The sequence below is a fragment of the Theobroma cacao genome, chromosome 9, assembly GCF_000208745.1.
Source record: "Theobroma cacao cultivar B97-61/B2 chromosome 9, Criollo_cocoa_genome_V2, whole genome shotgun sequence".
Lineage (NCBI taxonomy): Eukaryota > Viridiplantae > Streptophyta > Magnoliopsida > Malvales > Malvaceae > Theobroma > Theobroma cacao.
In genome coordinates, this window is record NC_030858.1 from 3,021,405 (window position 1) to 3,037,790 (window position 16,386).

At 38.0% G+C, this 16,386-nt stretch overlaps 3 protein-coding genes, 1 long non-coding RNA gene and 1 pseudogene across 4 annotated transcripts; 2 read left to right on the top strand and 3 right to left on the bottom strand.

Annotated features, from left to right (window-relative positions):
• Nucleotides 421-2,563, bottom strand: LOC18588122. Its single transcript, XM_007012319.2, has 4 exons — nt 2,126-2,563; nt 1,389-1,648; nt 1,090-1,272; nt 421-987 (listed from the first exon to the last, which is right to left on the bottom strand). Exons 1-4 carry the CDS (start codon nt 2,526-2,528, stop codon nt 646-648), a joined length of 1,188 nt encoding a protein of 395 aa, XP_007012381.2. The 5' UTR covers nt 2,529-2,563; the 3' UTR covers nt 421-645.
• LOC18588124 lies at nt 4,559-5,795 on the bottom strand. The gene is made up of 4 exons (XM_018127116.1): nt 5,671-5,795; nt 5,192-5,568; nt 4,823-4,981; nt 4,559-4,726 (listed from the first exon to the last, which is right to left on the bottom strand). The coding sequence occupies exons 1-4, from the start codon at nt 5,774-5,776 to the stop codon at nt 4,592-4,594; spliced, it is 777 nt and encodes a 258-aa protein (XP_017982605.1). The 5' UTR covers nt 5,777-5,795; the 3' UTR covers nt 4,559-4,591.
• Nucleotides 5,937-6,685, bottom strand: LOC108663404. Its single transcript, XR_001929384.1, has 3 exons — nt 6,552-6,685; nt 6,167-6,451; nt 5,937-6,040 (listed from the first exon to the last, which is right to left on the bottom strand). It is a non-coding gene; the product is annotated as an uncharacterized LOC108663404 (long non-coding RNA).
• On the top strand, nt 7,492-9,104 carry LOC108663209 (annotated as a pseudogene).
• Nucleotides 11,044-15,415, top strand: LOC18588125 (omega-amidase, chloroplastic). The gene is made up of 10 exons (XM_018128456.1): nt 11,044-11,481; nt 11,572-11,688; nt 12,146-12,370; nt 12,857-12,950; nt 13,234-13,308; nt 13,621-13,699; nt 14,400-14,415; nt 14,704-14,784; nt 14,936-15,018; nt 15,129-15,415. Exons 1-10 carry the CDS (start codon nt 11,212-11,214, stop codon nt 15,205-15,207), a joined length of 1,119 nt encoding a protein of 372 aa, XP_017983945.1. The 5' UTR covers nt 11,044-11,211; the 3' UTR covers nt 15,208-15,415.

The following is a 16,386-nucleotide window of genomic DNA, read 5'->3' on the forward strand; positions in this document are numbered from 1 at the left end:
CATAATGCAGAGAGCTGCTAGAGGATGATGTTCCAGTGACTAGAGAAGTTGATGAGAGGAGAAAGGATAAGGAGATATGAATCAAGAACAAGAAATTCATTGCTAATGTGAGTAGCCCTTCCTTGACAACCCAATAGTTTATATAGGAAGTTTGGGGGCCCTGATTGCGAAAATGAAAAAAAAAAAAAGTTGTTAATGCTGAAAAATATAATTTTCTTTTGCAGGTTGTCACAAAAAAGGTCTGAGACTGACAAAAGGTAGGGGTAATGGGACGTGCTAAATTACTATATTTTAGATCGCTCATGCTTCTAATTTCCAGTGGAAAATCAAGCCCGAGTCTTAAGTTCAAGAGTTAGAGATTGCAGCAATCAAAGAGAAAAGGCATGGAGGGACTTAAAAGGAGACAAAAGACCATGATAAGGTAGTTATAATTCGGAATTGCGTGTGAGCTCTTGTGATTCTGAAAAGGAAACAAAAGCTGGAGAAAAAGAAGATTATTCTCATGCAAACTTTTTGCAAGCACTTTAGATGATACTCGGTTTGTTGTTCCAGACAATGCCCTTGTTTTCTTTATGGCTATTTACATGACTTAATTTGACTCGAGGACTTGCTCATAGCACGAAACAGTCCCACATTTGAATTCGATCACAATGGCGGTGAGTGATAGTATCCACTGGGAGGCTGGAGGGTCGCAGCAGCACCGATTGCTCGAGGGGTGTCAGAACGAGTTTGGTTAGGCCAGGCCATGATGTGGAGTTGGACTATATCCATTCTCTCGATAGCTAAAACTAGGGTATCTCTTATTTCATTGTGATCACAACAGTGTATAAGCCCAGCTGAGCTAACACTCGAAGGCATTAGACTCTTGCCTTCTAATCGAGAGATAACAATTAGATGCTTTTTGGCATTTGCTTCTTCAAGTAGTTGCTGCAGCCCAGCACGGTCGGCAGCTGAACCGTTTATTACTGAGTAGATGCAGATAAACCCCTATGGCAAATAATCAAGAATATGATTAGAAGAGAGGAACTTGTTAAACTAGTTTTCTTCTTACCATAAGCAAATATGAAAAGATCATAATTAGGGAGTTACCTCGTCTGTCCGTTTGATGTCCAATCCAAATCGACCTTCTTCTGGTTCTGGTATCATTTCAAGTGAAACTTCATCAACTCCTGGTAGGAACCATAGCCTTATGCCCTGCAATAATTCTACAGTTGTAGTGTGGTTTTGTTGCTTCCCTCTACTTATTTCCTTTCCACTAGGATTGGTTTTCTCCTTTAGGGAAAAAAATGTTGCCACAGATACAAAGCACAAAGAGATTAAGTTTATTTTCCTCCTGGCTTCGGAAAAAAGTCAAGACTAGTAAGGTTGAGAGACAGAGAGAGAGCTACCGATGTCACAATCTGTTCTGTTTGGATATTGACAAAGACAAGAGGTGCCCCTGTAGATACTGCTGCTGTAAACCAGGCCATGCTCCTGGATAGAGTAGCCTCAATGGAAAATTCACCTTGAAAGGGCAAGAAAAGAATGGAACTAATAACTGTAGATCCTTGGTCCGGCATGTAAGTACCCACTTTCGTCTTCCAATCATACTTCACTTCCTTTCTGTTGAACCCCCTGAAGTCCACATTCAGCACCCTCCTGCTCATTTCTGCAACACCAGACAGAAACCCCCATTTTACTAAGTTTTGCATATTATGGATTGGAGAAAGTTTGTTATTTTAATCCTTTATTATTTGATTCGAGTTTCTCTAGATTTGTTGTCATTCAAGGCTCAACCACTCTGTCAATTCAAAATCATGGTTTTTCAGAGAAACTCTAATCCTCATAGAATCCTAAAGGAAGCAGATTCTTGTATCAAACTCAGCAAATTTCAACAAGCTAATCAAATTTTTGCTTCTAGCTGTTATGACCGTTCCTTTTTGTCTTGAATTTTAGACAAACTGATTCTCGACCTTGTGGTCCTGCAATAGGTGGAAAATCAAAGCAACAGCCCTGGGGTACGAAGCTAAGATCACATGATTAAAAAGAACTTTTCACCAGTTTTCCCCAACGATCATTCGCTGTTCTGATTTTGGGGCTGTGTTAGCCAACATTAAGACAGAGTGAAGGAAAAGAAAATACTTACCTTGGAGATTAGTGCATTTTTCTAAGGTCAAGTCACCTAGAACTGCAACATGTCTGTCATCCCTTGCCGCTCTAATTGTGTACTTCCTCTGCAGCATTGAACCTTTCTTTGCCACAACACGAACACGAAGCTTATGTGTTGCATCACCCCTTCTAACCTTCACCCATATCGTCTCCACCTTCTGACCGATCTTTCCTAGTTGTGAACTTAGTTCAGATCTAGCTTTTGCAGGCAGAAATAACTCATCAACATCCTTTTCAGCAAAACCTTCAATAATGTCTCCTGGCAACGGCATGCTCTCATCCCACTCTTCTTGCTCATCTTGCTTCACCCGCTTCACACAAACCAGAGTTTGAACACTGCCCATATCCTTCTTCCTGAAAAAACGACATTGATTTTCCATGGAATATTATAAACTTATATTATCGAGGTCTTAGAGAGTTGCGTAACCATCTACAAACACATCAAGGATGTAGACTTTTATAGGTCTCTACGCCTAGATCATAGCCAGTATTCTTACCTATGACATTTGTATGTTGGAATCTAGTGTTTTAATATTCATTACAGCATGTTAAGGACAAGGGAGCCGGCTCTCAACTTAGGCTCTCCTTATTGCTGAGATTAAATATAACTAGAAATAGTGAAATTCACATTAATCATATACATCTATGAATTCAACTAATCTTTGGTTGGTCCGTCCACCATGTGTGAATACTCACAAAAAAAACCATACAAACTGGGTGCTATTATTGAAATTCTGAAGGACACATCACATTACCATTCTAGCAGTTTAGCTGATGTTGACATTGCCTTGTTGCTGAAATTGCTCAAATCATGGCCACTTGCAATGACATTTCCTGTTATTGGCATTATGAGGATGATTGTCCTGCACCCTGGTGGGGCGAGTACGCATCTCAGATATGCTACTGGATATTATAAAGAATGTCACTACAGATCCTGCACTTCCTGCAAACCTTTTAACCAGCATCCGTGCGATAACTAATCTTTTCAAGAATTCATGCTACTATGGCTGGCTACAAAAGAATCGCAGTGAAATTCTTGATGCATTTTCGTTTAGTCATGCATCTCCAAAACAAGAATTTGCAGTTGGCTTATTCTACCCTGATACTGAATTATGCAGTTCTGCTAGCTGAAAAGAAGGATGAAAAAGGCCAATCTCATGTTCTTTCAGCAGCATTAGCGATTGCTGAACAGGAAAATCTAGAAGTTGATTCAAGATTCCGAGCTTTAGTTGCCATTGGATCATTGATGCTTGAGGGTCTAGTGATAAAAATAGCGATGGACTTAGAAGTTGAGAACATCGCCAAAGTAACAAAGGCGTCTAAGGAAGCCAAGGTTGCAGAAATTGGAGCTGACATTGAACTAACAACAAAACAGCGTTGAAGCTGGTGATTCCTGAATCAATGGTTTAGAATTTGAACATACCTTTTAGGTGGGGGTCAAACAGGAGAATAGGGAGGAAATGTGGGTCATTTTTCCTGAACATGTACAAGGGACCAATAAATTGCGGTCAAGGGGATCATCATACAAAACCTAATGTTCGCCGCATTTTTTGCTCTTTTTTATTGTTTAGGAAATGGTAAATGGCTTGGATGGATCTTTGGGCTTATTATTCACCAAGAAGAAAAACCATCCTTTCTCTTTTGATGTATTTACACTCAAACTTGACGTCATTGTAAATCAACTTTATGTTAGTATTGGTAGTTTTGAGGCTAAGAACTGCATGCTATGGGAATTAAGGGTGGTGCGGGTTGATTATGCGTAGGATTCTCTGTTTCTTTTCCTGGATTGTGCTGGGATGTTCAAAGTCCATAGGGGCTCCACGGCAAAAAAGTGTCTAGGGGTTTCGGTTGAATTGTGGATCTGAAGAACGACTGGGAGGATCTCGAGCTGGTGAAGGGAGGAATGGATAAGTGTGAACTTTTGACATGTGAGCCCTCAGCGTCCCTGTCTGGGTGGATCTGGTGCTTTGCTGGCAACGTGAGGCCCTCTGTTTTTAATGTGTTTTTTGTGTGGGAAGGGGTGAAAGCACTTTCCTGATGTTGATATTGCTGTGCATAGGATGAGTTCTAACGTCTTCCTTTAAGATTAAGAATAGGAAATGTTCGCTTAGGATTCCCGTGCTAGCGGGATTGTTGGGCAACGCAATGTAATTTTGAGGGGTCTGCCACCTCCAGGACTGCGCATAGGGCTTAAAATTGCAGTTCTTTTGTTCTTTTGAGTGGAGTTAACCATCGGTTACTCCCGTTAATGAAAATTCATAACTTTCAAAACAAAAAAAAAAAGAACTGCATGCTAAATCAAGCATGCATGCCTACTTAACACCAAAAAAGGAATAAAGAAAAAGAAACCACAAATGACACCAGAAATAATAATTAAAAATATATACATTCCAAAAATCTCAAGATCATACACAAATTGTCATTCATTACAGGTGGAAAATCATCAAGGGCGATAAAGTGCATCGATCTGTTCTTCCAATGTCCGGATTTCATCTCTAGCTCGATCACTTGCAGCTGGATTATCAGTTGAATCTGCAATAGCAGTCAATTTAGCTATTTTCCTCCTATTGGCAGCAATCTGTATATGCACCAGAAAAACATGATGTAAATAAGGAATGTAGTATTTAAATTGAGGGCAGAATGATCTAAGAAAGCCATAGCAATGAAAAAAGACCTCTCTATAAGGCCATCTTCTACCCGTTTTCCCTGTTGCTTCATCAAATATGTTATGCAATACAGTTTCAGACAAATTCAACCTCCTGGCTGCATCCTTTCTAAGCATTTCGAAAAACGGTTTTAAATCATCGAACGTCAACATCTTTATTCTCTTTCTCTGCATTTCATTCCAAAAAGAAATATAACCCGAATTAGAGTCTAGATTACAAATATCTAAAGTAGCATCCAGGTTCAATGAAGGTTCTAATGCATGTACGTAGATATATAATGCAAATACAAATAATCCATCCTGCCCAGAGGCTCTAACTGAAATAGGAAAGATCAATGGCCTTTAGTATATAGAGTCAGATCAGACAGTAGCTACAACCTGTTCACTCAGATTGATTGAACGTCTCCCACTATTATTGGGGTTCGTTGCCTCATGAGAGCCAGTAGCTGCAACCTGCCCTGCCTGAGAGATACTAGTATTCGCAGCTTCAGCGTTACTGTGGTTCGAGGCTTCAGCAGGGGCAGTAGCTAATACTCGTGCTGTCTGGGGGACAGGATTTTTCTCTCGGTTACTAGTATTCGCAGCTTCAGCAGGGGCAGTAGCTAAGACTCTTGCTGTCGGGGGGACAGGATTTTTCTCTCGGTTACTAGTATTCGCAGCTTCAGCAGGGGCAGTAGCTAAGACTCCTGCTGTCGGGGGGACAGGATTTTTCTCTCGGTTACTAGTATTCGCAGCTTCAGCCGTCTGAACGCCACCTGCAAAAATTCAAACAATTCTGCTCATAAGAAGATGCCTGGATCTGCTGACAACGTATTTTCTATATAACTACAATAAGACAGATTTTCACCCATACATACCAGGCCCAAAGCATAGGACTTTAAAGAAAACTGCACGCGGATCGTCATGCATGCTCCATCCCTCTTGCTCTTGCTTGATGAAATATTGCGAAAGGAACTTTTCCATGTCCCTAAAGCCTTTATCGTAAAAACTATTGAAAGAAAATGAAAAATGAGTTTTATGACTGAGTCGTCAAGATTTTGACCAAGTTATAATCAACTAACAAAACATTTAAACAAGAAAGTGAAGAGAAAGAAGAACATTAAACTTACTCGATATTCTCAGCATCTAAAACCACAGTCGTATCGTCGTCTAAAACATTATTGAGAGCATGAAAAAAACGTCCACGTGATAATTCACCATGAATCTGTAGTTTCTTAACAAGGGAGCCTATCATGATAAAAACGAACTATGGTTATCAAAACAACAACCTAATCACAAGCAAAAACAATCCCACTAGCATAAATTTAAAATAATATATATCCCATTTCAAATAACAAGTAACATGAAACTCACCTTTACGATGGGTAATTTCTCTCAACATTTGACAACCACTACAACCAGATGGGGGTGGTCTGCTTAGCCCAACAGAAAGTTTCCCCTTATTCCTATCGAGCCTTTGTATTCCGAAACCTGTCTCTACTTGAGAATTCTCCAAATTGGGCTCTTTACGCATACCCGTTGGAGAATTCTCTAAATTGAGCTCGTTACGCATACTTGCTTGAGCATTCTCCAAATTGGGCTCGCTATGCATACCCTCCCCATTGGTTGCTATCTGTAAAGGATTAGTAGCTTCCTGCTCTGTAAATGGAGGAATTGAAGAAGGATGTAAAACGGGTTCTTGGACAGGTAATAAGTCCTGTTGAATAGGAATATTCGGGTTGTTTAGACTTTTATTTACCAAGTTTGTTTCATCTTGATTGCTCGTTTTCCCGTGAATCTTTGAAGGACCCGACCCAGAGCACCCCGCATTAGAGTTATCCTTCTTGTGAGTAAAGATATTAATTAATTCCTCGAAATGATTAACTTTAATATGTTGCTTACGTTTCTCACCTGATTGAGGAATAAAGGGATGTTGCGAGGGTTCCTGAACAGTCGAGTTCACACGAGTCGGAACATGGAGATTGTTTAAATCTTCATTTTCGAAGTTTTGCTGCATTTGAGTACTCGTTCTCAAATTATTCATTGAAGGATCCGATTGAGAGTTAACGCGTAAATTCAAAACGTCAGAATTATCTGAAGAAGAGTTTCCAAAAAGAGTAGGATTTATGGCGTTCAAGAAATTGTTCCTACTGTCATCCATAAATGGGTGATTCACGTTGCCCATGAAAATGTTCATAGCATCATCCGGTAATATGGGCTCCATGTTGTTCATGAAATTTAGAGCTTCATCCACTAATGGGACGTAATGAGGGTCATCATCGGGATCATTAGCATTTGGATCCGCCATACCTGAAGACCTGAGAGTGTCTATTACTGTAAAATCTCAGTTTCTTATGGAGGAAAGTGGGACTTTGGAATTCGTTGGTGGTTGCTCCACCGAGTTAGAGAGAGCCGTGAATAGAAATTGTTGATTTGATAGCGCATATTGTTTCAATTTATATAGAGTATAGAACTCAATTGGAAAAGGCGCGAGAAGGCAGTTAATGACCGTTGAGAGGCAAGGCAACGGTTGGGACTGGGAAGTTTCTTGAAACGTTGTTTGCCAGCCTTGATCAAGTGATCTCATCTTCACCATATGAATCCTAAATTGACGAAAATCTCCTTGTCCGAACTAAAGCAACAAAGACCAGAGTATCAGATACAGAAAGTGAAATGAATTTAACTCCAAGAATCTCAGTCATTCCGCAATCTCACGCTCCCTTCATTTCCAACTATTCCCAGAAACACCAAAAACCTGTACAATCAACGATACCAAAAGCTCTAAATCGGGACCAACTCAACATCGGTAATGGCATCCTCTTTTAAGCCTGAACAAGCCAGGGCACCACCTTCCCCCCCTCTTCCCACCCCTCCTGTCAGCAAGGCAATCTCTTTTTTATAATTTACTCTTTTCCTTTTTGTTGTTTTATGTGTGTTTGTTGAAGTGATCTGTTTGTGGTTGTTGTTACAGTTCAAGATTGGGCTTTGCCAGTTGTCGGTGTCGCCTGATAAAGAAAGGAACATAGAGCATGCTCGGAAGGCCATTGAGGAGGCTGCTCAAAAGGGTGCCTAGCTTGTTCTCTTGCCTGTGAGGTTTTTATCTTGTCTGTGTCTCAAGGTTTCACCTTTCTGATGTTGAAATGAGGGGTTTTGTTTGGTAATAATTTGTGAAAAATTAAGCTTTTTGTCTCGAATTGGAAGCCTGAAAAAGTAGAAATTTTGTTGCTTGGTGGGTCTTTGAAATTTGTGGACACCAGATAAAGGAAAATTGTACACAACGAAAGCTCTGCACATAACGACATGGATGCTTTGTGCATCAATCTTACTAAGACAGAGCGAACCATGAATTGATGATCACGCTTTTAACCTTTCAGTTTGATGAGCCAAAATTGTGGTGGAATATAAAAAACATTTGTGTCCTGTGAAATGGTGGTTTTGGTTTACACAAATTACATGTATTACATTTTACAAGCAAGTTTTTAAAATGAATATAATATCATAGCATCAACTTAAGGCCCTTCCTTTTTGGTTGTATCATGTCAGGAAATATGGAACAGCCCATATTCGAATGACAGCTTCCCAGTATATGCCGAAGATATTGACGCAGGTGGTGATGCGTCTCCTTCAACAGCTATGCTGTCCGAAGTTGTACAATACTTGTTGCGTCTTTGGTACTGAAGGAAAGCTGAAAGCCAAGCACCGCAAGGTAGAGGCACCTCCTATCCCATAAGGTATTCTACCCAAAATGCCAGTTTTGCACATTATTTATATGTGACTGGACTTGGCAGAGCAATGCATTCTGGAGCCTCCTGTTATTTCTTGTCCATTAGGTAGAATGATTTGACTATTGTGCAACGTCTGTCATCCCCTGTATATAAGCTCATACACAGACACGTATTACTAGATGACTGGACCATCTAATATATTGGTTTTTGTTATTATGATTACAAATTTTTGTTTGGTACCATCAAAACCTAGATTTCTGTTGGAAGGAAATGATAATTGATATTTAGTTTTAACTATCTTTTGCCACCAACTTAGTAGTATGCAAACACCAAATATCAGATGCCAAGTTTAGACAATTCTATAGCTTAAGTGATATCATTCTGAAGTCTCCTTTGAAGCTGGTGTGCATTATATTTATGACATTCCTGTGGAACTACAGATTCACCTTTTTGATATTCATATTCCCGGGAAGATTACCTTTATGGAATCCAAGACCCTTACTGCAGGGGAGACTCCTACCATTGTGGACACAGGTTTGTTTGATTCCATTGACTTTGCACACATGAACATGTTACCCTGTCCATAAGTTTTGTCAGAAGCATTTTCTGCACCATACATTGTATAAATCATCTCTTCTGTCACATGCTTTTATATGGCACTCCTATGTTCCTTTGATCAGCACCATTAATTGTGATAAATGCTATATCAAACTTTGTACAATTAGATTTTTCAGACAACTAATCTATGTCAGCAATCTGGTATACTAGTTGAGTAATTTTTTCAAAGTGGGACACTAATCATCCAACATCAACTTCTTTATTCTCTTATAGTGAACTCTGTTTTTGCTGATTATACTGAATACGAATATCTTAAGTAGCATCCAGATTCAATGAAGGTTTCACTGCATGTACATGGATATATAATGCAATTATGTTCAAATTCAAATAATCCATCTCGCCCAGAGGCACTAACTGAAATAGGAAAGATCAATGGCCTTTAACATATAGGCCAATCTGTACACTTAGATTGACTCGACGTCTCCCACTGTTATTGGGGTTCACTGCTTCACGAGAGCCAGTAGCTGCAACCGGCCCTGCCTTATAGATACAAGTATTCGCAGCTTCAGCAGGGGCAGTAGCTAATACGCATGCTGTGGGGGAGACATGCAAGATTTTTCTCTCGGTTACTAATATTCGCAGCTTCACCCATTTGAATGTCAGCTGCAAAAATTCCGACGATTCTACTTGTAGCAAGATACCTAGATCTGCTAACAACGTATTTTCTGTATAGTTACGATAACATAGATTTTCACCCCGAAGCATAGGACTGACTTTAAAGAAAACTGCACACAGATGGTCATGCATGCTCCACCCCTCTTGCTTTGGCTTGACGACATATTGCGAAAGGAAAGGAACTTTTCCACATCCCTATAACCTTCACCATAAAAACTGAAAGCTTTCCACATCCTTATAACCTTTATGGTAAAAACTATTGAAAGAACATGAAAAATGAGTTTGATGATTAAGTCTTCAAGATTTTGACCAAGTTATAATCAAGTAAGAAAACAATTAAAGAAGATGGTGAAGAGAAAGAAAAACATTAAACTTAACTCAATATGTTTAGCATCTGAAACTACAGTAGTATCATCGTCTAAAACATTACTGAGAGCATAAAAAAAAAATCACATGGTAATTGGTCGTCGAGCTATAATTTCTTAACAAAGAGGTCTATTATGATAAAAACGAAATATCTTTATAAAAAAACTACTTAATTACAAGAAAAACAATTTCACTGACATAAATTTAAAGTAAAATATATTCTATTTGAAGTAACAAGTAAAATGAAACTTACCCTTTGCATAATTTCTCTCAACATTTCGCAATTACTACAATCATATGGGAGTGGTCCGGCTGGCCTAATAGAAAGTTTCCCTTATTCTTATTCTTATAACCTATCTCTGCTTGACCCACATGAGAATTCTCCAAATTAGACTTTTTTTTCGTATTACTTATTAAGATAAAATAATTTGACTTCTATAAATTTTGATCAAAATTATACAAAAATTCATTAATTTTTAAAATAGAAATTTATATCAAGAATACAGACATAGTTAATAAAAATAATAAAAAAATTAAAATATTTTTTTATTAATTTAAAAAATAATTATTATATTAAAAAAATGAAAAACATGGGGAGCCTCCATGGAACTCCTGCTCCCAACGGAGAGCTTTTTTTTAATTAATAAAAAAAATAAAATTATATTATAATAATTATAAAAACTAATTAATAATAAAATTATTTTTTATTTTAATCATGTCAACAAATTGATAAAAATATTAAAAATTGTCTAACGATTTGATTTATATATTTAATAAAAAATATTTTTTAAATAAAATATATATTTTAAAAATTAATAAATTTTCGTATAATTTTAATTAAAACTTAATCATACCGGTTTGAGAATTCTCCGAATTGGGCTCACTACGCATACCCTCCCAATAGGTGCGATATGTAAATGATCAGTAGCTTCCTCCTCCGTAACAGTTGCGACTGGGACTTTTTTTGAAACGTTGTTTGCCAGGCTTGATCAAGTGATCTCATCTTCACTATAAGAAGCCTAAATTGACGAAAATCTCCTTGTCCGAACTAAAGCCAAAAAGATGAGAGTATCAGATGACAGAACGTGAAATGAAATGAAGTCAGCGGTGTCATCACTAGTTAGCTCCAAGAATCTCACTCATTCCGCAATCTCGCGCTCCCTTCTGCAGCACTCATCAAAACCCTTTTCTCAAAGAACACTCTTCATTCCAACTATTCCCAGAAACACCAAAAACCTGTACAATCAACGATACCAAAAGCTCCAAATCAGGACCAACTCAACATCGGTAATGGCATCCTCTTTTAAGCATGAACAAGCCAGGGCACCACCGTCCATCCCTCTTCCCACCCCTCCTGTCAGCAAGGCAATCTCCTTTTCTTTATTTACTCTTTTCTTTTTTGTTGTTTTAATGATGTGTTTGTTGAAGTGATCTGTTTTGGGGTTGTTGTTACAGTTCAAGATTGGGCTTTGCCAGTTGTCGGTGACGCCTGATAAAGAAAGGAACATAGAGCATGCTAGGAAGGCCATCGAGGAGGCTGCTCAAAAGGGTGCCCAGCTTGTTCTCTTACCTGTGAGTTTTTTATCTTGTCTGTGTCTCAAGGTTTCACCTTTCTGACGTTGAAATGAGGGGTTTTGTTGGGTAATAATTTGTGTAAAATTAAGCTTGTTGTCTCGAATTGGAAGCCTGAAAAAGTAGAAATGTTGTTGCTTGGTGCGTTTTTGAAATTTGTGGACACAAGATAAATGAAAATTTTACACAACGAAATTTCTGCACATAACGACGTGGATGCTTTATGCATCAATCTTGCTACTCAGAAAGAGCGAACCATGAATTGATGATATCGTTTTTAACCTTTCAGTTTGATGAGCCAAAATTGTAGTGAAATATAAAAACCCTTTGTGTTCTGTGAAATGGTGTTTTGGTTTACACAAATTACATGCAATACATTTTGCAAGCAAGTTTTTAAAATGAATATAATATCATAGCATCAACTTAAGGCCCTTCCTTTTTTGTTATATCATGTCAGGAAATATGGAACAGCCCATATTCGAATGACAGCTTCCCAGTCTATGCCGAAGATATTGACGCAGGTGGTGATGCGTCTCCTTCAACAGCTATGCTGTCTGAAGTTTCTAGTCGCTTGAAGATCACAATAGTTGGCGGCTCTATACCTGAACGCTGTGGGGATATGTTGTACAATACTTGTTGTGTCTTTGGTACTGATGGAAAGCTGAAAGCCAAGCACCGCAAGGTAGAGGCACCTCCTATCCCATATGGTAGTCTACACAAAATGCCAGTTTTGCGCATTATTTATATGTGGCTGGACTTGATAAAGGAATCCATTCTGGAGCCACCTGTTATTTCTTGTCCATTAGGTAGAATGATTTGACTATTGTACAACGTCTGTCATCACCTGTATATAAGCTCGTACATAGAACACATATTACTGGATGACTGGACCATCTAATATATTGATTTTTGTTATTATGATGACAAATTTTTGTTTGGTACCATCAAAAACTTGATTTCTGTTGGAAGGAAATGATCATTGGTATTTAGTTTTAACTATCTTTATCTTTCACTACTAACTTATTAGTATGCAAACACCCAAATTCCTGATATCAGATGCCAAGTTGGCAGTGTGCTTTAGACAACTCTATAGTGTAAATGATATCATTCTGAAGTCTCCTTTGAAGCTGGTGTGCATAATATATATGACATTCCTGTGGAACTACAGATTCACCTTTTTGATATTGATATTCCTGGGAAGATTACCTTTATGGAATCCAAGACCCTTACCGCAGGGGAGACTCCTACCATTGTGGACACAGGTTTGTTTGATTCCGTTGACTTTGCACACATAAACATGATACCCTGTCCATAATTTTTGTAAGAAGCATTTTCTAGACCACATATTGTATAAATCATCTCTTCTGTCACATGCTTTTATATGGCACTTCTATGTTCCTTTCATCTGCACCATTAATTGTGATAAAGTGCTATATCAAACTTTCTACAATTAGATTTTTCTGACAACTAATCTTTGTCAGCAATCCTGTAGACCAGTTGAGTAATTTTTTCAAAGTGGGAACTAATCATCAATAGTTCATGCAGATGTTGGGCGTATTGGTATAGGCATCTGTTATGACATCCGCTTTCAAGAATTGGCAATGATATATGCTGCAAGAGGTTTGTTTGCTTCTCCATTGAACCGTGATATAATTAATACTCTTATTTTTATATTTGCTGTAGATTATTAGAGGATATCATTTCTTCCTGAATTCTTTAAGCCACATTTCCTACATCTACTGATTCCTTTATTCCCACAATTTACTAGCATTTATATATTTTATATGGTGGTTTGGTTCTTTCCAAATTGTTTCCTCTTCTGATATTTACAATTTCTGCTAATATTGTTTCTATATATATATATTGAAGTTATTATATTGCCTATCTTATTTATGAATTTTGTGAACTATGTGTTTCATCTGTTGAAATTAGGTGCTCACTTGCTATGCTATCCTGGAGCATTTAACATGACAACTGGACCATTGCATTGGGAGTTGCTGCAGAGAGCAAGGTGCTAGTTATTTCCTGGCTTTAATCTCCTTGTGAATTCTTTAAACTTCACTAGTAAGGTTGAGTGAAATAAGGTATGGTGGGGAGGGGATGCAGTATCTGCAGGGGGCAGTGTTAAGTATGCATTACTGTTCCTTTGGCCTCATATGCTTACAGTCATGGTTTCTTACTTGTTCTAGTTTTTAATTGGATCTTATAGTGCTGTTAAAATGATAGAAGGATGCAGAAATTTTTTTGCTTTGAGTATAACTGAATGCCAAATTACTAGTTTTGAGATGTTAGGTTTGATTTTAAACACTTGTTCTTTACCTTTAGAGAACTCTTTACGTATCAGTTCTTTTGATTTTGAACCTTAAGTTACCAGCTGAGTTTTCTTTGCAGAGACACCGATATATTTATTTGATGAAGTGGAATTTATCTTGTTCGATCATCTTCCAAAAACATCATTTCATTTAAAAGGAAAACAGTAACTTACATACACAGCAATGAGTTAAAACTTAGATCAAATCATGCTGATTTGTCCTCCAGATTTTCTTTTTTTTGCTTGAACATCCTTCCCCCAACCTGAAGGGCACTGCCTTATTCGATGACTTCGTGAGCTAAATTTTATTTCACAATATAGAAAAGTGTAATTTATGTTGTTTGTCGCTGTATAATAGTTGTTCATCTTACTAATGTGTCTCTTGCTGTTCCATATGCAGGGCTACAGATAATCAGGTACAGTAGCAATTTCTTTCCCTTTCTTCAAGTGACCAGTGAAAATGCTTTCATAGGTGCCAGGTTGCCTTATTTCCTTCTTCTGTCTTCTTAAGCTTTAAGAAATACTTGTTTATAATTCATGCTCTGATGTTGCCATAAATACTGGATAGTGAAAGTGGAGTGGATTCATCAGAACAGGAGACTTGAGATCATTAAGAGCTCTTCATTGTCTAGAACATGAATTACTGGTTACTCATAAAAGGTTTCTCTTTCATATTTCTTTTCTAACATAAGTTTGAATGATAGTTATATGTTGCAACCTGTTCACCTGCTCGAGATGCTGGAGCCGGTTACGTGGCTTGGGGTCACTCAAGCCTCATTGGACCTGTAAGTAAATGCTAGTTTTTTAGCTCTGTTATGGAGTAACAAAATAAGGTTATGCTACAGTAATAAATATGGAAAGCAAGACTCTGAATCTTTTGTGGTTTTAAGTCTTTTGAGGAGACAAGTACATACTCTAAATTTTTGCATGTGACAGTTTGGAGAAGTTCTGGCTACCACTGGACATGAGGAGAACATAATTATAGCAGAGATTGATTATTCAACACTTGAGCAACGAAGGTGACATGACTTCCTCCTAGTATTTGTTCTATGGATATTACATGCTTATGGAATTGTTTGTTCAGTGATACTTTCAATTCATTTTAATCGGGTGCTTGAATGAAATTTAGGGCTGGTCTCCCTTTAGCGAAGCAACGGCGAGGTGATCTTTACCAGTTGGTAGACGTCCAGAGACTCAACTCTCACTGATTACAGATGAGAACTTTGTGAGAGAGCTATGATTCATGGTGAGAATTTTTCATCGAGAAAGGTGGAATTCTATTGATAATCATGAGACTCTTCTAGTCCTCTAAACGCAGTATCTAGCGAGATGTTAATCATTTGGATTTTTACTAGAAACTCATATTTGCAAATAAATGGAATTGTTACTGTTGTCCTGTTTGTAATTGCCATTTTATATGGGCTTCATTTACAACTCTCTCTAACATGGATGGTAAGAGATGAGAATGTGCACTCATCTGTCTCATAATTATGTGTAAAAGGACATTTAAAACAGTCCCAACAATATGCCAATGATAATACCCTAATGGACTATTTTACCAAAAATTTGACACTGTATCCGTCGATATTCCTGAAAATTTGGATGCTGCTCAAGAGTTTGGTTCAGTGTTTGCTGCTGGAAGGATGACTCAAAAGGATACGAAATAAATTACTCAGAATAGCATTTAGATAACCCCAACAGCATATGGCTGGAAATATAATATGAAGTTTGAAGACTGGTAATCTTTGCTTAGATAAGCAATGTTCTGGATTACAGCTTCATTGCCAATTTAAGAATCAGTGTTGGCCTAAAGTAGGCTTGGGAATGACGTGATTCTCTCAGACTTTCCATACACAACAAATATACATGATAAACATATGGAAGAAGAATTGCCAGAATTACATTCCCTAGTCTTTCCTGTTGAACAAGTAATACCAGGTCTGAAACCACCATCAGATACGAATCATTTTTCTTCTCCCAAATATCATTTTCAATTATTATTTTTCCTTGAATGGACATATCAAATCCTGGGGATAGAGATGAGAAAAAACAGTGGGTCTAACCTAATAAGTATCATGCATAGCCAGAAATCCATTAACAGCTAGACGTACTAAGCCTGGAGACATGAATATTGAAGAAGAAGACGACCGGGATTGGATTGTTTCACTCCCCTTTCCAGTTCCCCCCCACCTAGGCCCTAGCTATTATCCTTCATTCACATGGCTTTTCTACTTGGCACGCCAGCAAAAATGTGGCTTTGTCTCCTAATTCTGAATACTAATTGCGACAGTGTCTCCCACCACCAAAACCCAGCAATGTTAAAGAGAAAGATAACCAACCCCAAACATAAAAGGAATGCGTCTAGCAAGTAGCACCCTCATTTGACC

Coding starts and splice junctions, on each gene's coding strand:
- LOC18588122 (XM_007012319.2), bottom strand. CDS start 2,528: ATGGAAAATCAATGTCGTTTTTTCAGGAAGAAGGATATGGGCAGTGTT. Junction 1,273..1,388: donor CAGAACAGATTGTGACATCG/GTAGCTCTCTCT, acceptor TTTTCCCTAAAG/GAGAAAACCAATCCTAGTGG. Junction 988..1,089: donor ACATCAAACGGACAGACGAG/GTAACTCCCTAA, acceptor TATTTGCCATAG/GGGTTTATCTGCATCTACTC.
- LOC18588124 (XM_018127116.1), bottom strand. CDS start 5,776: ATGGAAAAGTTCCTTTCGCAATATTTCATCAAGCAAGAGCAAGAGGGA. Junction 4,982..5,191: donor CAATCAATCTGAGTGAACAG/GTTGTAGCTACT, acceptor AATGAAATGCAG/AGAAAGAGAATAAAGATGTT. Junction 4,727..4,822: donor GAAGATGGCCTTATAGAGAG/GTCTTTTTTCAT, acceptor GTGCATATACAG/ATTGCTGCCAATAGGAGGAA.
- LOC18588125 (XM_018128456.1), top strand. CDS start 11,212: ATGAAGTCAGCGGTGTCATCACTAGTTAGCTCCAAGAATCTCACTCAT. Junction 11,482..11,571: donor CCACCCCTCCTGTCAGCAAG/GCAATCTCCTTT, acceptor TTGTTGTTACAG/TTCAAGATTGGGCTTTGCCA. Junction 11,689..12,145: donor CCCAGCTTGTTCTCTTACCT/GTGAGTTTTTTA, acceptor ATATCATGTCAG/GAAATATGGAACAGCCCATA.